We start from the raw sequence: 22,756 nt of genomic DNA, 5'->3' as shown, positions 1-22,756 counted from the left end.
TGAAAGTGATGATGAAATGATAGATTTCATGATTCTAAGGAAAGAAAGGAGTCATAGCAAGAGAAGAAGGACAATGGACTTTAAAAAGCAGATTTTAACAAACTCAGAGAACTGGTTGAAAGACTCATGGGAAGAAAATCAAAGGAGAAAGGAGTTTAGGAGAGCTGGCAGTTTCTTAAGAGACAATATTAAAGGCACAAATCAAACTATCCCAATGCAAAGGAAAGATAGAAAGAATAGTTAAAAGGCCATTATGGCCACAGCAGGCACTCTTTAATGACCTGAACATTAAAAAGGAATCTTACAAAAAGTGGAAACATGGACAAATTGCTAAAGACGAATACAAAAGAATAGCACAAGCATGTAGGGACAAAATCAGAATGGCTAAAGCATAAAATTAGTTACAATTAGCAAGGGACATAAAAAGAGGCTATTTAAATATTTTAGAAACAAGAGAAGGATAAAGGAAAGTGACTACTTATCAGGGTAGGGAAGCTAATAACAGATGACATCCAGAAGGCCTGAGGTGTTTGATGCCCATTTTGCTTCAATCATCACGGTTTTTTTTCATTTTAAAAAAGTGAATTGTGACCAGATACTCAACACAATTAAATTAACAAGGGGAAAGGAATACAAGCCAGAATAGGGACAAAAAGGTTAAAGAATATTTGCGTAAGTTGGATGTGCTCAAATTGGCAGGACCTGATGAAATTCATCTTAAGATACAAAAGGGAACTAGTTAAAGTAATCTCAGAAGCATTAGTGATTATCTATGAGAACTCATGGAGGAAGGATGAGATCCCAGGGGATTGGAGAAGGGAAACACAGTACCTATCTTTACAAAGGGGAACAATGAGTACCCAGAAATTATAGGCTACTCAGTCTAACTTTGGTACCTGAAAAGATACTGGAACAAGTCATTAAACAATCAATTTGTAAGCTTCTAGAGGATTATAGGGTTATAAGGAATAGCCAGCATGGATTTGTCAGGAAACAATCATGCCAAACCCACCTATTTTCCTTCTTTTACAGGGTTACTGGCCTTAAGAGGTCGGGGAGAAATAGTAGATATGATGCAGCTTGATTTTAGTAAAGCTTTTGACACAATCCCATATGAAATATGGTCTAGATGAAATTACTATAAAGTGGCTGTACAGCTGGCTGAAAAACCACATTCAAAGCATAGTCAGCCATGGTTCATTGTCAAAGTGGGAGGGTGAATCTAGTAGGGTTCTGCAGGGTTGTCTGTTTTTGGTACTATACAATATTTTTATTCATGATTTAGCTAATGGGCTAGAAAGTAAGTTTATAAAATTTGTGGCTGATACCAAGATGGGATGGGTTATAGGCACTTTGGAGGACAGGATGAGAATTCAAAAGGACCTTGACAAATTGGAAAATTGGTATGAATTCAACAAAATGAAATTCAGTAAAGAGAAGTGTGAAGTGTTATATTTAGGAAGGAAAAACCAGCTGCACAACTTCAAAATAGGGAATAACGGGCTGGGTGGTAATACTGGGGGGTTATAGTGGATCACAAATTGAATGATTAAACAATGTGGTGTGTCATATATAAAATGTGGGAGGTAAGTGTTCTGCTCCACTCAGCACTGGTGAGGCACAGCTGGAATATTGTCTAGTTCTGGGTGCCACACATGAAATAACATGTGGACAAATTGGACAGAGTCCAGAGGAGAGGAACAAAAATGATAAAAGGTTTAGAAAATCTGACATATGAGGAAAGGCTAAAATGATTAAAAATACCCAATATTGAGAAAAAAAGACTGAGGAGGGACCTGGTAAGTGTTGAAATATGTTAATGTTATAAAAAGGATGGTGATCAATTATTCTAGATGTCCATTGAAGGTAGGACAAGAAGTAATGGGCTTAATCTGCAGCAAGGGAGATTTGGGTTAAATATTACAAAAACAACTCTAACTATAAGGATAGTTAAATACTGGAATGGGCTTCCAAGGGAGATTATGGAATCCCTGCCATTGGAGGTTTCTCAGAACAGGTTGGACAAACACCTGTCAGGGATGGTCTAGGTATACTTGACCTCCATGTTGGAGGATGGACTAGAGGACCTGTCAAGGTCCCTTCCAGCCCAACATTTCTGTGATTCTATGATGACTTAGGGCACAACTATAGAAATAAATATCTATCTCCCTTCGTCCATGACTTGTTTGCTATTCAGGTTCTTATCTCTCATCTTCATTACTCTAGCCACCTCCTCTCTATCTTCCCTGAGATCCACATTGTGTCCCTTCAATCCATACAAAATGCAGCTGCTAAAATCACCTTTGTTGTTATCCTCATTGAATCCTTTTACTGTCTTTCCCTCTTCTACATAATTAAGCTGCTTCATGTCAATGCCTTCAAGACCTTTCACAACCCTATCTTTGCCTTATCTATTTTTGTCCTCTGTTGGATCCTCTTCACACCCTCTGCTCCACCAGTGACACAAGATTTGATCCAGACTATTTTTTTGCTTTCCCACAGCTGGCGTAACCATTTCTCCATGCCATCCCCTTGTGTATCCAGTTGCATAGCATACCCTCCCTGAACCAATTTGGACAGAACAATTATAACCTCTTTCAGATCCCTCCTGAAGATCTTCTACCATGATGCTTACAATAAATTAATCAATTAATAATGTCTAGAAAGAAGGCAGTTGGGGATAGTTGATATTTATTACTGGGGAAAAATGTATATATTTTCATCATGTGTTTTTATCCTTCTCTCCCTCTGCCTGTATGCTGCTTTTCTTAGACTGGAAGCTCTTTGAGGTGGAGACTGTGTCTGTATATATGTTTGGATAGTGCCTAGCCCATTGTGGGTATTACAGGATACAAATAATACACTGTAAATTATTCTTAGTTTCTAATGAACAAAAATCCCTGTCACTGGCATGTGTATTTAAAAATTTACTTTTCACTGTGGGATCCTAGAAACTTCCTAACAACTACTATATCAAAGCTTTTTTAGCTAATTGCACTGAACAGTGGTTTATTGTTGTATCTAATTATCATTTTTAAACTAATTTTCCCAATTTTTATTCCAAATAGGTAGTGATAGGCCAATAAGCACTTGCGGGGTAAGTATTATCATCAGTTGTCTGTAATATAAACATTTGGGGATAGTGTTTTCATTTCGGAATTAGTAGAGGGGATAAAGGAGGGGATGTGTCACTGAAAGATCCCATAAGGGTGAGCAGGCAGGAACACCAGGCCCAACCTCCACTGTGCCCCATGCCCTGACCCCCCCCATGCCCTGTCCCCACTCCATCCCTTCCCTGAAGCCCCCACCCTTGCCCAGTCTCTTACTGCCCCCCTGCTCCTTCCCATATTCCCAGTGCCTTCTGCACACCGCTGAACAGATGATCGTGGTGGCTGGGAGGCACTGGGAGGAGCTGATTGGTAGGGCTCAGTGGCAGGTGGAGGAGCTGATCCACGGGGCTGCCGGTGGTGCTGAGCACCCACTATTTTTTTTCCATGGGTGCTCCAGCCCCGGAGCACCCACGGAGTTGGTGCCTATGATTGAGGCAGAAAGATTTTGTGGGGAGGGAGGGCCATGTGCATTGTGAAGCGTGCTGTAAATACAGAGAGCTTGGATAAGCATTTTGAGGGAGATCCTCAATTGGTGTCAGTTGTTGTAGCTCCATTTACTTTCATGCAGCTTTGTTAGTTTATACCAGATTATGATTTGTCTCCTAAATTTTGATAAATATTAATATTTATCTACCTTTCCAGGGTGGAGAATGGAGGTGGAGGGGAATCATGTGTATATTAATCTAGAAGTTTTGTACAGTTGTCTGAAGAGATACAGCTCATCATCTGCTTCCTGCAGCTTGGAGGAGCATAAAGCACTGCAGGAGCATAGCAAACACTCCTATCTGTAGGTCTACTGGTCTATACAAAGCCCACTGGGGATTCTCAGGACACAGTGTAGAGAGGGCATTGGAGTCGGGCATTGTTTGACATGAGTGTTTTTGCAGAGAGAATTTGATTTTAAAGAAAATGAGAGTGAGGTAGTAACACTGGCATTAGAGAGCTTTGCTAACAGGGATGGATTAGTGTCTAAAGATGAGTTTGATGTTGTTAGCCACTGATTCAATTCTAGTCCGGCTTGGCTCAAGTTTTTTTTCCCTCAAGATAGATATAGTGTGTACCATAAGGTTTGCTGTGTAGATTATTTTCAGAGCAGAATCAAACTCTGGTGCTCTGGTGGTTGTGTGAACACTAAAGAGAACATGATACACATGCCCTAGTGTCATTTTATAGAATGTTTCTTCCCTCTATTGTGCACTTTCATCTGTGCTGGTTAGCTGTTGCCTTCCTCCTTAAAGGCTGCTGCAGTTCCATGATGCTGTATTTATTCCATGGGCCAGATTCTGGTCACCTCTGCAGCCCCTTTACACTGCTCTGCTCTTGCAGGGCTAAAGGTCTGTAACAAATTCTTGGGGAATGCCCCCAGTGTAGGAGTGGTTTAGAGCTGGTGTAGCCCTATACTGTTGTTGAGGTATACACTGTTCCAGGGTCGGAGTGCAGGAATGGGTGGGTTGTTAGTGGAAGTCGCTGGAGTGCTTTGTTCTCCAGCTGTTCTGAGTTGTAGAGCAGCCAATAGACAGCTGTGCAAAGCTGACATTGACTTGAGCAACCCAGAGAATAAACCTGGCCCAGTGTGTAAAAGTGTCTTAAGGATACAACCAAATGATGGATGTTTAGCATAGAGTGAAGGTTCAATAAAAATGTGAATTAAATATGGGGTCAAATCAATTTTTAAAAATATTTTATTACTTAATGAGGAGTCAGTCTCAGTTTGTCTGTAACTTTTCTTAATTATGGCCCCTGTAATTGGATCTGCGTGGGCATCACAAGCTACACTAATACAGATCCGATTGCAAGAATCAATTCTTACAGTTCTTTGGGTAATGGACCTATCTCTCTTCAGGCTAGATGTGAGCCACCTAATAGGCTCATGGATGCTATAAAATAGCATCTGGCTATTAAATATGTCTGGCTATTAAATATGAAATTCTAAGCTCTGACTGAGACCTTGGTCAAGACTGGCAAGGTTCTGGTCTTATATCTGGCCAAATAGGTTTTGTAAATCCCATAAAATTAAACTATTTGCAAGTTTTTGTAAGCCAGCAGAGTTTTGAAGCCATGAAGACTTTGCTCATCTACTATTCCCCAACCTCTTATTTTTTTAAAAATTTAAAAAAAATTTTTTTTTTAAAAATAAACAGTTTATGGCATGGAATTTGCTTATCTTAAATGGGCATTAACATTGTGTAGTCAGGTACTCAAAAGTTGGGAAATGCCAAAAGTTTCATCTTATAAAAAAAATAACATCCTCTAGGGTTTCTGGAACTTCTGAAATAACTGTGTTACATGCATAGTCATGCAATTATCTCTCAGTAACCCCAAATTCTTATTTTTAAAAATATAGTAGAAGGATGGTCTGCAATTATGTTCAGCATAACAGAGACAACAGTTGACAGATTTTAGTTGTGGCCAGTTTAATAATGTATTTATTTTGTCAACAGGAATATGATAGACCTGTACCACCTTCCACATGGGAACCAACAAGGACTTCTGATAGTGCCCCTCCTATTTTAGCAAAAAATGCCTCTCCTTATAACTGTATTCCTATTCAGACAACAAATCTTAAAAAGAATTTTCTCAGAATCTCTCTTTTAGAAGGATTAAAACAGCCACGTGAAAGACCAAGCTCTGTAAATGGGTTCATATCCAAGTGCTTCAAAACATATCCTGAGAAATCTAAGATATTAGTCCAACCATCTCCACAATGTATCCTGAAAGAAGAAGGTGAGAAAGATGTTTTTAATTTATTGTTATTTGTATTACGATAGTGCCTAGGACCCCAGTCAGAGACCAGGACCTGATTGTGCTAGCCACTGTACAAACAGAAGACAAAGACAGGCCCTTCCCCCAAAGAGTTTATCATCTAAGTAGAAGATAAAAGACAGATGGATACTGCCACAGGGAAGTGCTAGAAAACAATGAGAAAAATTGTCTAAATTGACAGACAAGACAGGGTGGGAGAAGAGGTATAACGTACAAGCAGAATGAACAATGTGATGTCAGCAAACATGTATGTTCCACAATTTTTTTTAGTGTGTAGTTGTGGGGATTTGTTTAGAAGGGGATCAGTTGGAACGAAAAGGGAAGGGAAGGAGTGTGAAGGGGACAGGACAGGTGAGGGTTAGGTGTTCAGTATAACCGAAGTAAAGAGACTGTGAGGGAAGGTATGGGGAAGGGTGGAGAAAACAGCCAATCAACACAGGGCAGAGAAAGTCAGAACTTTCTATAGTTTTGACTGGATTGTCTGACAGTAAGGAGGTCCCTGCTTTGGCTGCTTCTGTTTCTTCTGCCTGGCATCTCTGGCTATCTCTAATTTTCTGCCAAGTCCATGTGGTGAGGGGTCCCTCGTGTATCATAGTTCCCCCGGAGTGCATGTGGACAGTGTCCACCTTGCAGAGTTCTGGGTCCAGAGGGTGCTGAGAGTGGGAGGGGCCTTGTATGGGCCCCATTTTACCCCCTCACTTTCTGCTCCTGCTGGCTGGAGTCTTTGGCAGGCTCCTCTCTGCAATTTCCCCCCCAAATCACATTCATTTATATATAATTTTTAGAAAGGGGGGAAAAAGTAACTCCTTACTTTGGGCTCAATTCTGCCTTGTTCTCTCATAGTGGCCTGATTCTCAGAGGGTATAAATTGGCATAACACCATGGCAGATCTGGCTTATGAATTGGACAGGGAATGCTCATGGAGTCAATGTACGGCTCAGTGTGAGCAAGGGTGGCACAACTGGGTTTACGAATAGTAAGGGTTACCAAATGGTGAGAAATATTGTTCGTTTCAAATGTGTCTTCAGTTTTAGCTGCAAATTCTTTTGGGTTTTCAGGTTTTCAGTTTTTTTGACAGAAAAGTTGAAATTTTCCACAGAAAGGAGACACCTTCAGGAATTTTGTCTTGTCAAAACCCCAATTTTCCATCAAAAAAATTTCTGTGTAATTTTTTTGACCAACCCTAAACCGAACCTCATGTGTGCCTTCATGCTAACTTCTTTGCTCCCTTGTGTAATCAAGAAGTAGAAGCTAGATGGAACTGATGTTGCCTGCATAGCCTTGGCCTGAGCTCATCATATTTCATTCGCTGATGTTCTCACTGTAATCTCAGAACCACATTTCTTCCTTCCAAAGACCTCAGACCTTGCATCTCAGAAGAGAAATCATATTCTCTGCCTATACCTGATTTCACTTTATCATCTAGCTTGGATGTGGTACTTGAGTGTTTTAGCGTTGTGTGTAAAGTTCTGTTGCAGTACAAAAAGATACATACACTATAATGATGAGCCTCTACAGAAACGGTGCCAAACCTAACCACTGTGCATATCCTTGCCTGGTAAATTACAACTGCTACTAGTGCCACTTGAGGTATAACAAAACTCATTATGAGGAGGGCTTTCTCTCTCTCTCTAAGAGAAGGAATCCAGAAGCTTAAATTTTTCCTTTACTGGGGAAGTGGCGTCAGTCCTATCTCGTGTTGATAGAATTTTGTTTGCATATCTGGGAAAATGCCGTGAGACTTTTCTCTTGTGGTTTGTGACAAACAATTGTTCAGACATAAAAGGAACAAAACCACCACAGGCTACATGCTATAAACCAAATCCAACTTCCTATAATTTTTTACTCCATTGAACTTTTATTTTTTCTCTGAACGGGTGTCACAAGTCCCATAATGCCAGAGAGATCTAAGAGAGATACAATGATGATCTCCTATGAATTTTGATAGTGTACTCTGTAGAAAAGGTCTAACTGGCAATTCTGAGGCTACAAAGGCCCATTTTTACATTCAAAATTGTTTACTGAGAGGAAATTTACTTGTTTCTCAGCCATGAAAGAATTCACCTAGATTTGCCAGATGGCACCTCATTTCAGATACTCCTGCATAAAAATCTATATAGGCATCCCAAAACTCAAACCACACTTAATATGAATAGGTTCAGTACACTGAAACAGATATATTCACTTACCTACTACATATTACTCCTTGTAATAGGGGAGCAGGATTCTTACATTGACTCATTGCATTAGCAGAAGTTGGAATCCTGCAAAGAGAAGCTGATTGATTCCTGCTGGCTCATTTGGGCACGTTTGTTTCATTAACTCCACCCTGGATATAAGGAAAATTGGAATGTCTCACTGGACAGAAGGAACTAGGGTCTAGGACAGAGAGGTCTCTGCAGGGAAACTCTAGGAACAACCAAAATTAAGGAAAAAGCTTAGGCTGAAGTTTACATTTTTGCTGTTATTCCTTGCGTTACCAATACACCCATAACCTAGGAAGGGAGGGATAAAGTTTGGTCTAACTACAGGGTGCATATCAGTGGTCCCCAAGTGGTGGGGTGTGCCCCCTAAGGGGGTCATGGAGAACATTTGGGGGAGCATGTGGTGGAGCTTGGGCCAGTCCCTATGGGGGACAGAGACTGAGCACCACACTTCGATCCCCACTCCACCCCCAACTCTGCTCTGCCACCAACCAACCTCTGCCCTCATTCCCTCTCTGCCTCCAGACCAGCTCCACCCCCATCCCCAGTTCTTCCTCATGCTCCACCTTCAGCCTAAGCTCTGCTGCTGAGGAAGCCTTGGCTGTTCATTAATGCGGGGTTGGGGAATGCAGACGGATTCCGTTAATGGTCAGATGGGGGTGCAACTGGAAAATTTTGGGCACCACTGGCATAGATTGAGTTCAGAGGGTGGGTGAGGACCCAGAGGACTGGGAAGAGCAAACATAATACCTATCTTTAAAAAGGGGAACAAAGAGGATGTGGGCAATTATAGATCAGTCAGACTAACTTTGATTCCTGGAAAGACACTGGAACAAATTATTGATCAATCAACTTGTAAGCATCTAGAGAATAATAGGGCTATAAGGAATAGCTAACTTGGATTTGTCAGGAACAAGTCAAGCCAAACTAACCTAATTTCCTCTCTTGTCAGCGTTACAAGCCTAGTGGATGGGGTAGACATGATATATCTTGATCTTTAGTAAAGCTTTTGACACAGTCCCACATTACATTCTCTTAAGCAAATGAGGAAAATGTGGTCTCGATGAAATTAGTGTAAGGTGGGGACAAAACTGGTTGAAAGACCATACTCAGAGAATAGTTACCAATGGTTTGCTTTCAAACTTGGAGGGCGTATCTAGTTTCTTTGTAGCCATAAGAGTCAGTCCTGGGTCCAGTAAAATTCAATACTTTTGTTAATGACTTGGATAATGGGGTGGAGAATACGCTTACAAAATTTGTGGATAACACCAAGCTGGGAGGGGTCACAAGCACTTTTGGAGGACAGGATTAGAATTTTAAATGGCCTTGACAAATTAGAGAATTGGTATGAATTCAAAATAAAAGTCAATAACGACAAGCACAAGTACTACATCTAGGAAGAAAAATGAAATGCACAACTACAAAATGCAGAATAACTGGCTAGGCAGTAGTACTGCGGAAAAGGATTGGGGTGGGGAGGGTATAGTGGATCACAAATTGAATGAGTCAATGTGATGCGGTTGTGAAAAAGGCTAAAATTCTGGGATGCACTAACAGAAGTATTGTATGTAAAACACAGGAGATAATTGTTCTATCTACTGTGCACTGTTGAGGTCTCAGTTGGAGTGCTGTGCCCAATTCTGGGCACCACACTTAAGGAAAAATCTGCCCTCTCTCCAATTTATCCACAGCAACAAAAATGATAAAAGATTGCAGAACGCCAGGGCGGGAGAGAAAAATAGAAACAGGTACAGGCTGGCTGGGGCCAGGAATACAAGGAAAGGAAGAGACCGGAACCACCAGCAGCTGTGGGGGAACCCCTAAAGCACTTCCCATTTGTGGAGACATGAAAAGGTTGGGAAAAGAAAGCTGGAATATAACCCCTAGCTAAGAGGCAACAGCCAAAAGGGGAAAGAAACCCCAAAAGAAGGTCCCAGTGGGGTCAGAGAGAAGCAACCTGGATGGAGGAGCCTGAGAGAGCCTGCAGTTGGATGCAGCAGCAACAACCCAACCCTCTGGTCTACAGTTGTTTTAGCACCTTTACGATGGCATTGGGCTATCATGCTTGCTTGGTTGAAAGGGAAAAACAAATGTAGACCAGTAGACATTTTTATGGATTGGTGTAGTCTTTTATGCATGAACTTCAGAATAACTGACATCTGAATCAACAATATGGTGTGCAGGTTGTCAGCAATATTTTGGAAAGACACTATCAGGCAGGACTCATGGTTTTGGTAGTCTATTCAAAGGACAATTATGTTAAATCAGTCCCAGGATGTTAGCAGGATAATCAGCTACGCCTGAACCTACTCTATCAGTGTCACTGAACATCTTTATATAGTGTGTTCAAAATTTGGTGGATGTGAACATTGCAAATAACTGTGCTACCTTTCAAAGCTCAATGTGTTAGTAAAATGGTGAAGTATGAATGAAAGTGTCAGACTGAGAGAGACATTGCAAAGTACTTCATGCAAAGAGGAATGGCAGTACTAATAAAACACCTTCTTTGAAGAATATGCCTAACTAGGATCTGGAACAGTAGTGCCTCTCCCTGTGTAAGGTGAAAGGTAACCTGTAAAGCCTTTTTTGGTTCTTTACTATATACAAAGAAGACTTGAAAAGTTTAAGCCAAAGAGACTTTTGCTACTTGTTTTTACATTAGAAATTCAACTCTTCCTACCCTGGAAAACTCTATAGTGACTGAGGAGTTGGTGAAATGATAACACAAGAACTGAGAGACTGAAAATTGAGCAACTTGGACGGGAAAGGATTTGTGGTCAGACTGTTTAAAAGAGAGTTTGCAAAATACTGGAACCTATTGAATGCAAGATTGAAGAAACCAAAATGCACAGCTGTTCACTCCAAAGCCCTTTGCTGTCTTCCTACCCTATGTACTGACTGTACAGATTTGTGGAGAAAAGAAGGCTAAAGATCCTTTAAGCTATCAATGCAGTGAGCGTAAGGCTCTCCCTGTGGAGTGTGAAAACTTGCTGATCACAGCAAAACTGAAAATACTGTTGTATCTTGTTAAATTGATTATATACGTATTTTAAACCTAGTAAAGGCGTAGTCTCTGAAATGCCTGATACTCTTTAACTTATAAAAATGTAAAGTGAAACATGGATTAAAAATTCATGAGGCATATTAAACCTATAGAAAGGGATGGATTAAGGCATAGGTGTGATGGTCCCATGCCTAGGCCCCACTTCCAGGAGTCATATGATGTGATAATTTTTAACTTCATTTAAAAAATAAATGTTTCTAGCTCTCACAGATGTAAAGAAAAGCTTGAAAATGTCACCTGAGCGTAGTTAATTCCTGTCTCAGTCTGCAAACAACAAACAATAGCTCCAAGAAGTGTGAACTACCTCATTCATCAAACATGCTGTCTCTCCCATGAAAGGGCAAGGATCCATGGCATGGGTCTGTGCCTACAGCCAAGGATTGCCTTAATTTATCCTTGCCTATAAATTAGGTAAAGAAAAAGAAATCAGAACTACATAGCCACAAAGATACCTTATAGTAAAGTAGATTAAATGCAAAAGTCTGGTTTAGGCCTACTCCATGGTACAAATAAGGACAAATCAGATCTGGCCACAGTGTGGAGGGGAGAACTACTACTGAGAGAAAATAACACTCAGTAGTTACTCTCAATCTCAGCACCCAGCTCCGCAAGATCCCCTAAACCACCTGAGAGACAATTTTCTTCCATCATTAATGGTCTCTCCTCTTCCCCCTGCAACTATTCTCTGGGAGTTACTGCAGCTCTAGTGCTGGATATGCAGAAGGCAAGTCAGAGGAGAGGGAGCTCACATATGAGACTCCTGACTCCTAAAGCAGTTCTAGGGATCCAGACCACCGATCTGCTGCTGTGTAGCCACCCTACACGTCATCCTGCACTGGCCTGAGTATCCTCAGGACTAATCTGGCCAGACTAGGCTGTTATAAATAGGCATAAGAAGCTAATATAGCCCATACTTCCACAGAAGGGAAGATCAGTAGTTGGCCATCCTCTCTGAGGGTACCAGGGTCCCTCTTGTAGGGGTTCTTTTGGGCATGTGAGGGCAAGATAAGCTGTAAAAGGGATCTCTACAAGTTAGTTCAGAGAAGGAATTCATAGGCAGCAACAGCCCAGGATATCTGTAGCTACACGCATCCCATGGCTTCTCTTTGCCTTTGTGCTCGTATGGGTGAGGGGGAGTAGAAGGCTGGGTGTGTGAAGGGACTATGGAGGCTACTCCGTAGCTTGATCCAAACTATGTACTGGGCAAAAGATTCTTCCCTTTGTGCACAACTATCATGAGTCTTGCTTATCTTCCCAGGATTACATTTTTTGGGGGGGGGGCCATATTTGGATTTGGGGACTGATTTTCCTTGGGTGAACTGCCAGAATGTTTTGGGCCTTCATCTGAAATGCTGAGCAGGTTGCATCCATTGGCATCAGAAAAGCATAGCTCATAAGATCAATATGAGTTTGCTAAATCTTCCTGTATTTTTCTACTAGTGGGTTAGAACTCCTGCATTTTTAAGATTCCATATATATATATAAATAAATTATAGAACCTATTTCTATCATTCTTTCTATGTTTTATTTATCTTTCAAAACTTCTCTCTCTCTCTCTCTCTCTCACTCACTCACTGTAGGCACTCAAATCAGGTGATTTCCAGAGGTGCTGAATTAGCATCAATGAGAGCTGAAAATATGAAAACCAGGCTACCAAGTGTTAACAGTTTTGCCTTGGCCCATAATGTTTTATAATATGTTTACATGGATATTAAAATAAAAATCTTGTGTTTCCAAATGAACATAGTGTAAAACTATAAAAGCATAAAGTTTATGGTGAGGATGGTATGATGAGATTGCTTATAATGGCATGTGACCTATCTGAGACAGTCAGCAGCAACTATCCTCGATGGCTAGAGATTTGACATTAGATATGGAAGAGTCTCAGTTACTACATAGAATTCTTTCCCAGGTATTTGGGTGGTGGGTCTTACCAACATCCTCAGGATCTAACTGATCTTCATATTTGGGGTCCGTATTCATAAGGAATTTTTCCCCAGATCAGATTGGCAGAGACCATGAGGGCTCCTTGCCTTCCTCTGCAGCATATGGGGCATGTATCACTTGCTGGTCAAAACTTGAGTAAATGGTGGATTCTCTGCAACTTGAATCTTTAAATCATGATTTGAGGACTTCAGTAATTCAGCCAGAGGTCATGGGTCTATTATAGGACTGGGTGGGTGAGGTTCTGTGGCCTGCGATGTGCAGGAGGTCAAACTAGATGATCCCTTCTGGCCTTAAAGTCTGTGAGTCTATGTTAATTTTGGGGAATAGACACAAAGATAGATATTTCTCTTCCAGAATTCTTTATTTTTGGGTGGGTGAAGTAAAGAAGTGGGGAGAATAGGAGTCATTGCCATTTGGCCGGCCTGTTGAAATCTGCCAAGTGTTTTTGCTACCTGTTGTACTTAGAAACATTGCACTGCATATCTACATTCCTGGCAAGATCCTTTTCTGAAGAAGTTTATACAGTTAAAAGTAGTCTGGTTTTCTTTGTGCTCACAAATATAAAACAGAGCTATGCACTGTGTGTGGTCCACTTGCTTAGAGTTTGAGTGAAAATTAATTGTAGAGCAACAGATGAGAAAATGCCTGTGTTGGCAGTGTGTGCACGTATTAGTACTTTCACAAACCCTTTGTTGTAGGAAAGCATCGGGTGTCCTATTTAGTTTGTTGAAAGTGTATATACAGATATACAGCTAATTACTTTTAAGTGTTTTTCTTTTTTGTTTTTAATAGAAACAGTTAGCCTAAGTGATCTGTTGGCCAGGATTGAATCTATGAATAGAGCTATGAAGCGTAAGAAACGTAAAAACTGTGCATCTCTCAGGTAAAACTTCATTATAACTGGGTGAAATGAATATCTTCTTCTCCATTTTGCCATTTATTCCCCATCCCCTCTCAATGCTATCTATGAAAGTGACCTTGTCTTCTGATAGGGAATAACTTTTTTAAAAGGTATGTTTACTGTAAATTGCTTAAATTTTAGAAACGAATGGGTTTATCCGTGCTTTTGAATTAATGAAATTGTAACAAATCTAGGGGGGGGTGAAAGGCTTTGTTTGCCTATAAACAGTGTTACATATATGGAGCCATCATCCTTCACAAGGACATAGTTTATATCCAAAACTAAGATCTTATTGCACATGTAGGATAAACTCTCTTTTCAATGATATATGCTACATACTTCTTTTAAGAGGGGATTGAGTTTGACCGTTTGTTTAGACACTTTAAGGTCCTGATTCATCTTCCATTGAAATCAATGGCAAAACTCTAATTAACTTCAGTGGTGCAGGAGCAGAACTTATACAGCAAAGCATTATAGTGACACCCAGAAACAAGAACTATAAGGAAATATTTTTACTGAGTTTACAGCATATAGCTCAATCTCCTCTTTAAAATGTCAGATTTTAAGGACTGTGCAGGCTTTCCACAGCTTCATTTGTTCAGTCTCATTGACTGAATACTAGTATCCTAGAGCTGACCCAGCACTCTGGTCACTAAAGTACTAGCTATTCCCCACTAGCGGGGACTTAACTGGGAGATGGGTGATGAATGGCTTAATGAGGCTGGGGGCTCATGAGCTAGTGAGAGCAATCAATCCAACTCATCAGCTGGGAACAGTTAAAAGACAGGAATAAAGTGCAAGGATGAGGATGGCAAGAGCCAGGGGATACAGGATCTCAGAATGAGGAGATCTTTCCCTCTCCCTCCTCGGAGAGTAGGCTAAGGGAGAAGTTTATGTCCATTTGAATGTTGCTGCTCACGGCTGTACCAATGAACTGGCAAAGAGGACACAGTATATAACACAATGAAGCTCTGGAAAGCCTGCACAGTCATTAATCTGCTATAAAACCTGGAAAGCATCTAACTTGTTTGTGGTGGTCTAAAGGATGGAGAAGGTAGCCTTGTCACAGTCTCACATAAATGTAGATAGAAGAGAGGTTCAGAATACTAATTTTGAGGCAGCATGACAAACAAAAAGAGACCACCAAAATGAAGTTAAATATAAAAGGGAAAATGGTTGTTACCAAGTGGGTTATTTCATGTTGAGCTTTATAGGCCCAAATTTTCAGACTTCTAGATTCTCTTGAGGTCACACTCATTCTTGTGCCAGCATTTTGCAGATGAAAATGTGTGAATACCTCCTAACTGTGTGTGCCATTTATATACACTACACCTGCAAGTGTTTGCATTTGAACCCTTCAGTGCTTTTTATTAATAAAAATATGTGCAGATGCTGACACTTGCACATTTGCAATTATTTGGTAATTCCAAGGACATGTGCAAGAGCTCGTGAAGTATGCGTATCCACCAAACTGTATGTGCACAATTAGAGGACAAGTAGAGGCCTGGCTGAAAAAGAATCCTATTAGGTACACAAAGATTTGGGATTGATTGTGATATTTATGCTCTGCAGCGCACCATGGATGAGTATCCTAAATTGGAAGATCCTGGGGAAAACTTTGCCATAATTTCTCTTGCTTCCTAAATATGGTTACTCTAGGATTTTCAGATACTTCTGGCATTGCTTAGCAGCCCATCAACATACCCAAAATCCTGGTGAATTTGTTTAAGTTCTAGTGGGGACACTTTTTTTGTCAAAACTTTATAATCAAGTTTGATCTCATTTTGTGTTGCTTTCACTAACCACTTCATACAATGCGTCTGAACATCAGAATGATCTTGTATAACTTTGACCAACAAGATTTATATCAAAATTCATAAATACTGTTTGTTTAATGCTAAAGATCATGCTCCCATTGAAGTCGAGTAACTTTAGGGATGTAAGAAGAATTGGGTCTTGTTCACAAACATTTTGGGTGAGCTGTAAGGAAAATGAAAGCATGCACAGAATTCTAATTTTACTTTTGAAAACTGTATCTAAAATCTAGGCAATAAGATGTGCATAGGCAGTGTATTTTGGGTGGTGATAGTATTCTTAGCTGGTGTTACAAGGCACGTGGCTGAATGATGAGTACCTTTAACACCAATGAAATGTATCAAACCTCTAGAAATGCATTTACTGGAGCATCTTGATACTGTGATACAGCATGGCCAGAGGGCAGCAGGAGAGTATTAGAAGGGAGCCTTATTCCCTGTAGAGGGAAGAAAGTTTGCTATAAATTAATTAAAGCACCTGAAGCCAATTAAAGCACCTGAAGCCAGTCACATGATAAAAACCCCCTGCTTCAATCAGACAAGGAGAGGAGTTTAAGCAGAGTGGATTGGTGTTGGAGCAGAGAGCAGTTTGGAGGGAAGCAGAGGAGAGTTTGGAGAAGTGCTGCCGTGGGCTAAGAAGACCAAGACCCTAGGTAAAGGGACACCTGGTTTGTGCAGAGGGAGGGCAGGAAGCCCCACAAGCTGAAGGGCAGGAGAGGGAAGTAGCCCAGGAGAAGGATCCGCTAGTTCTAGTGGTTTACCACTATCCCTAGGGCCCCTGGGCTGGGACCCAGAGTAGAGGGCGGGCCCAGTTCCCTCCCTCTCCATTCCCCTCCTCTAGGACACTAGTGGGGCAGTTAATAAGAATAAGAAATGGTGCCCTGAACCCGCCTCCCCAAGAAGAGAAAGCGCGAGACCCATCATAGTAGTGCCGGCAATTTGCCACAATACTAATGTGAAAACAAATTTGTAAAATAAACCTATGGCGGGTTTTGTACCTCATCAACCCATTTGATTCCGGGGGGGTGGTGGTGGTGAGGTTAATCCTACCTCCTGGCTTCTACGCCAGTTCTACAACCTCCCTGGTAGTCAGGGCTGTATGGCCCAATGGCCAGAGTCCCGCTAAATCTTCTTCCCCTGGCGGGATAGCGCGGCCTAGCGGCTGGAGTCCCTATAGTGCACTCCTAAAGCAGCATGGCCCAATGGCCAGAGTCTTCCGAAACTCTCTTCCTCTGGTGGGTTAGCCAGAGTCTCTATAGTGCGCTCCTAAAACAGTGTGGCCTGGGGCCAGAATCCCTCTAAGTCCTCTTCCCCTCATAGGATCGTGCGGCCCAGCGGCCAGAGTTCATCTATCTCCTTTGAGGTAAGAGAGGGGTCGTCATCACAAAAGTGGGGGGAGACCCCCGGTAAGGGAGCCCGGGCCACCCATCTTCACTGGGCTTCAACCCAGGGCCTTGTTATTGATGGCGTGATCTGCCCCGGGTCAGTGGAGAATCCTACTGCAACACACTGCCCTCAGAGTGGTGGGAGATACCACTCCCTTCCCTTTCCTGGGTCACTTCCTACCAGTTCTCCAAACATAGCAGTCTCTGTGGTATCAGGGCCTTCAGGTTCCTCAGCCCCTGAGCTCCCTGGAGTTCCCACAGCTGCCAGTCTCTGGTCCCACTTCCTGGCCCCTCGGCTCCCTCCTGTACGAGTCGCAACTGCTCCTGGGCTGGCGCTTCCGCTGGGTGTCCTCCTTCCTCAGCCACCAACCCTGACTGAGCAGCTCTGCAGGCTTTTATACTTGACTGTCTGTTGGAGCATGCCCAGCAGAGCCTCAGGGGCCTGGCTTCCTCTGCCAGCAGGGAAGGGTTGACCCTCTCATTCCCAGTTTGGGGCCAGTCTGCCCCATCACACACCCTCCCCCTTAGAACAATGGTAGGGGTTTCCACTGCCCCGTCCCCTTCCTGGTCCTTCTCTTCTCCTATCTGAGAGAAAAAGTGCGCATTTCCTTGGGCCTTACCTGGATTGTGCAGCACTTGAAAGGAAAAGGGCTGGAGGCACAAATACCACCTCATAATTCGGTCATTTGTTTCTTTCATGCTGTTGATCCAGCGGAGAGGGGGCATGATCAGTCACTAAGAAGTTGTTCCCCAGCAAGTAGTATCGCAGTGTGTCAACTGACCACTTAACTGTGAGGGCCTCCCGTTCTATGGTAGTGTGTCTCGCGTGGAAAGAGTTTCTGGCTGAGGTACAAAATGCGGTGGTCTTCCCCCTCTACTTCTTGTGACAGCTCCTATACCTACTCCAGATGTGTCTGTCTGGAGAATGAAGGGCTTCGTAAAGTCTGGTTGGGTTAACACAGGCTCCCAGGTCAGTTGTTCTCAGAGTGCGTGAAAGGCACCCTCACGTTCCTCTGTCCATTGGACCTCCTGGGGCTGTGTTTTCTTTGTTAGGTCCATCAAGGGGGCAGCCAGTGTCGAGAAATTAGGGACAAATTGCTGATAATACCCCGCCAACCCTAAGAACTGTTGTACCTGTTTTTTTGGATTTAGGGGTGGGGTAGTCCCTCAAAGCCCATACCTTATCTACCATGGAGCGTAATTTCCCTTGCCCTACCGTATAGCCTAAATAAGTCCCCTCCCTCTGTCCTAAATGGCACTTGGCCGGATTCGCCGTGAGGCCTGCGTTGCCCAGGGCTTGTAGTACCTTGGTTAGGTGCCGAATATGGTCTCCCCAGCTGGAGCTATAAACAAAGTCATCAATGTATGCCGCGGCATACAAACTGTGGGGGCTCAGTACCTGGTTTACGAGCTGCTGGAATGTAGCCTCGGCACCATGTAACCCGAAGGGCATCACTGTAAATTGGAAAAGACTGAATGGTGTGGGAAAGGCTGTCTTTGCTTGTGAGGTAGGTGTCAGAGAGATCTGCCAGTACCCTTTGGTTAAATCCAGGGTGGAGATAAATTCTGCCTGTCCTAGTCTCTCCAGTAACTCGTCCACCCGTGGCATGGGGTAGGCGTCAAAGTGAGAGATGGCATTCACTTTGCGAAAGTTTATGCAAAATCTCACTGAACTGTCTGGCTTGGGGACCAGTACTATGGGACTTCTCCAGTCACTCCTCGATTCTTCCACCACCCCCAGGGTTAACATCAATTCCAACTCCTTCCGCACAGTCTCCCACATGTTCTTAGGGAGCGGGCGGTGGTTCTCTCACCTTTTGGCTGGGGATAGTGGCGATGTGGTGGCTGGTCACCGTCATTTTCCCTGGTTGAGCGGACAGTACCATGGGGCATGCGGCCACCACCTGCCGTATCTGTTCTTGCTGCGTAGGGTTGAGCTCTTGGCCAATGGCAACCATGCCCGGCTCCTTGCACTTGCTGGCTAAGGGCCCAAGTTCGGGCTCTGGGGATGGGGCAATCATAAAACACTCTCGGTCCTTCCATGCCTTCAGCAGGTTCATGTGGTATATTTGGGTGTCCCTTCATTGTCCGGACAGCCGGATCTCATAATCAGTGGGCCCCACCTGCAGAACCACCTCGAACAGTCCTTGCCACTTGGCTAATAATTTAGACTTAGAGGAGGGCAGTAACAGCAGAACTCGGTCCCCCGGTTCGAAGTTCTTCATCTTCGTCCCTCGATTGTACTGGATCTGCTGGTTGCGTTGTACTTGTAACAGGTTCTCCCTGGCTAGGGTGCCCAGTTCCCAAAGCCGTTCCATCAAATGGAGGATATACTGGACCGAACTTTTGACCTGGGTCTCTTGCTCCTCCCAGGTTTCTTTCAAGAGGTCCAAAATCCCCCGGGGTCGTCTCCCGTAGAGGAGCTTAAATGGGGAGAACCCGGTGGAAGCCTGTGGAACCTTGCGTATGGCGAAGAGGAGTGCTGGCAGGTACTTGTCCCACTGGCGGGGGTCGTCCCCCATGAATGTCCACAGCATTGCCTTCAGGGTCCCATTAAAGCGTTCTACCAATCTGTCTGTCTGGGGATGGTGGACAGAGGTCTTAAGGGCCCGGATGTTCAGTAGTCTGCAGAGCTCTGCCATCAGCTTGGAGGTTACATTATTCCCCTGGTCTGTCAAAATCTCTCATGGCAATCCCACCCAGGAAAATATCTGTAATAGCTCATTGGCGATCACGGGGGCCGTAGTTGTTCGTAAGGGTACTGCCTCTGGATACCAAGTTGCATAGTCTACTACGACCAGGATGTATCTATGCCCTGAGCTACTTTTCTCCAGGGGCCTCACCAGGTCGAGGCCAATCCATTCGAAAGAAGTGCCAATCACTGGTAGAGGCACCAGGGGGGCCCTGGGTACCCCCTTTGGGCTGGCCTTCTGACACTCTGGGCAAGAGGCGCAGTAATCCTGGACCTCTTGGTGTATGCCTGGCCAGAAAAACAGTTGGGCTACTCGTAGGAAGGTCTTTTCTCGCCCCAAATGCCCCACCCAGGGGACCACATGGGTCAGGCGGAGCAGTGCTCTTCGGAACCTTCGGGGGACCAACAACTGGCGCACCTTGGCTCATGTCTCTGGCTCTGGGCCACTTGACAAAGTAAGTCTTTGTAGATTTCAAAATGGGGGCCTTGGGGCCGATATTGCTGAGACTGGGCCTCTCCATCCTGGCTGACCGCTTGTTCACAGGCTCGACTAAGGCTGGAGTCCCCTCTCTGTTCCTCCAGGAAATCTCCATCAACATCCAGCCACCTCGTCTCTTCCCCTGTCGAACCGTCAGTTGGTTCCCTTCGGTTACTTCAGGCCCTCTCGATGTCCCCTCCAAGGGGTCTTGTGGCCCAGGTTGGCCCAACAAACCATACCTCCCATAGTGGGCTCTCTTCCTCTTCACAGGCTGTCTGCTCCACCCCCGCATAAGACTAGTGAAACCCAGCCAGTCGCAACCCAAGACCACGGGGTACGCTAGTCGAGGGGCCACCCCCACTAAGCAATGCACCTCTCTTTGGGCGACCTCCAGTTGTACCCAGATGGTGGGGTAAGACTTCACATCCCCATGTATACGTTGTAACTGTATTGGGCCCCAGTGGGAAGGGAATCCTCTACCAGTCCCATGCGAATGACAGTCTGGCTGCAACCCGAGTCCACCAGTGCTAAGGTTGGGGTTCCCTCCACTTGCACTGGGATCACCATCTTCGACGGCCCGTCCTTCTGGGCTCATTGGTCTGCCGTCAGGACCTGTCCATAATTACAGTCCATGTAGGGGCACTCTCTCCTGAAATGCCCCCTTTGTCCGCACTGGTAGCATCTATCGCGATTCCCCTCCATGGGTAGGGTGCTTGCAGTACGCTTGACTCCCCAGAAGGGTCCTCTTGGTCCCGGGACAGGCACGCTGCTGAGGGGTCCCGGATCTTGGGGGTTGCCGGGCAGGCAAATGGGGATCTCCCCCGCCGGTCTTATGCGCTGCTTCTTCTGGGGGTCGGTCTCCCCCTCTTGAAGTCCTTATCTTAAGACCCGCTCGCTCTTCTGGCTCTGCCGCCATGAAGTCTTTGATGAGGGACATAGCCTCTGCAAGGGTCTTCGGCCAGTGTTGCTGCACCCACTCCTTCTCCCCGGTGGGAAGGATCTGGAGGAACTGCTCCAGCGCCACAGCCTCGGCCACCTGGCAACTAGTACGGCAATCAGGCTCTAGCCGCCTCCAACAGAGGCTGCGGACCTTCTGGGCTACGGCCTGTGGTCTGGCCCCTGCCGGATATTTCTCTCGACGCAGCCTCTGTCGGTACGTCTCTGGACTGATGCCCATCTGGTCTAGGATGGCGGCCTTAACCTTCTCATATTGCAGTGCCTCCTGTGGGTCAAGATTGCGATAAGCGTCCTGCGTGGGTCCCGTTAAATACAGGGCGAGAATAGTGGCCCAGTGCTTGAGGGGCCACTGAGTGGCTGTAGCTACACATTCAAAAGTTACTAAGAAGGCTCGGGGTCGTTCCCAGGCCCCATCTTCGACAGCCGCTCCGGTAGTCCCCTGCAGCCCTCCGCTGATCCTCCTCCGGCTGGGTTGGGGGAGGACTGGCTGCCGTTTTCAACAAGGTTGCCATCTGTTGAAAGAGTCAATCTTGAATCCCTTACTGCTGGGCGGCTAACTCCCGAACCAGCTGTTGCTGGGATTCTTGTGGCTTTGCTGCCTGCAGTTGCTGCTGTAACAGGTGCATCTGCTGTTGTTGCTGTTGTACAGCCTGTTGCTGCTGGTTTTCCAGCAGCCATTTTAGGAGCTTGTCAGTCTCCATCTTGTACATGTGGGTCCTTCTAGCAGGCCCTGGTCAATGCCCACATTCTCCACCACTCATGGCGGGTTTTGTACCTCGTCAACCCCTTTGATTCTGGGGCGGGGTGAGGTTATCCCTCCTCCCGGCTTCTTTGCCGGTTCTATGCCCCTGAGGCTCTGCCAGTTTTTATACTTGACTCTCTGTTGGAGCATGCCCAGCAGAGCCTCAGGGGCATGGCTTCCTCTGCCAGCAGGGAAGCGTTGACCTTCTCATTCCCAGTGCGGGGCCAGTCCGCCCCATCACAAAACCAAATAGAACTACGAATGCTCTCAATATTACTGATATGGGCATAACAGCACTAACAGAGTGCAAGGCAGACGGCTCCATTTCTGTCCAGAGTCCTAAAGACATATCTAAATTTTTGTATAAGTTGGGATACTAACAAATCTCTAAAATGCCTAAGGCGAAAATATACACGTACTATAGTACTGGTACCCTCCCTCTGAATTTTCTATTGACTTTTTGCTAATATCTGCATGCTCATATCCCTGGTTACACATTAGGCATGAAAATGCTGCTCTGGGTTTAAAAGTTCCTTGTGTTATTACTGGCTATGGGAATTCCTGGTGGGTGCATTTGCATGCCAGCATCCATGATTGAATCAGAGCTGCTCTTGTGCTGATGCTCTTGCAGCACACAGTCATTTTATAGTAATGCTGGGAACTGAGCTCTGGGACAAACACGCACTGTGTCACTGTCTG

At 44.4% G+C, this 22,756-nt stretch overlaps 1 protein-coding gene across 4 annotated transcripts in view; it reads left to right on the top strand.

The window, feature by feature from the left end:
• Positions 1 to 22,756, top strand: part of IQCM (IQ motif containing M) — a 156,327-nt gene that overhangs the window by 14,771 nt on the left and 118,800 nt on the right. For 3 of the 4 annotated variants that reach the window (XM_043545796.1, XM_043545798.1, XM_043545799.1), the window contains exons 2-4: positions 3,069 to 3,097; positions 5,552 to 5,834; positions 13,881 to 13,971. In XM_043545796.1, coding sequence (XP_043401731.1) covers positions 3,069 to 3,097; positions 5,552 to 5,834; positions 13,881 to 13,971 — 403 coding nt within the window. The remainder of the gene's footprint in view (positions 1 to 3,068; positions 3,098 to 5,551; positions 5,835 to 13,880; positions 13,972 to 22,756) is intronic. The other variant, XM_043545797.1, reaches the window with a different exon arrangement.

Source organism: Chelonia mydas, chromosome 4 (assembly GCF_015237465.2).
Source record: "Chelonia mydas isolate rCheMyd1 chromosome 4, rCheMyd1.pri.v2, whole genome shotgun sequence".
Lineage (NCBI taxonomy): Eukaryota > Metazoa > Chordata > Testudines > Cheloniidae > Chelonia > Chelonia mydas.
This window is presented reverse-complemented; position numbering and strand designations above follow the sequence as displayed.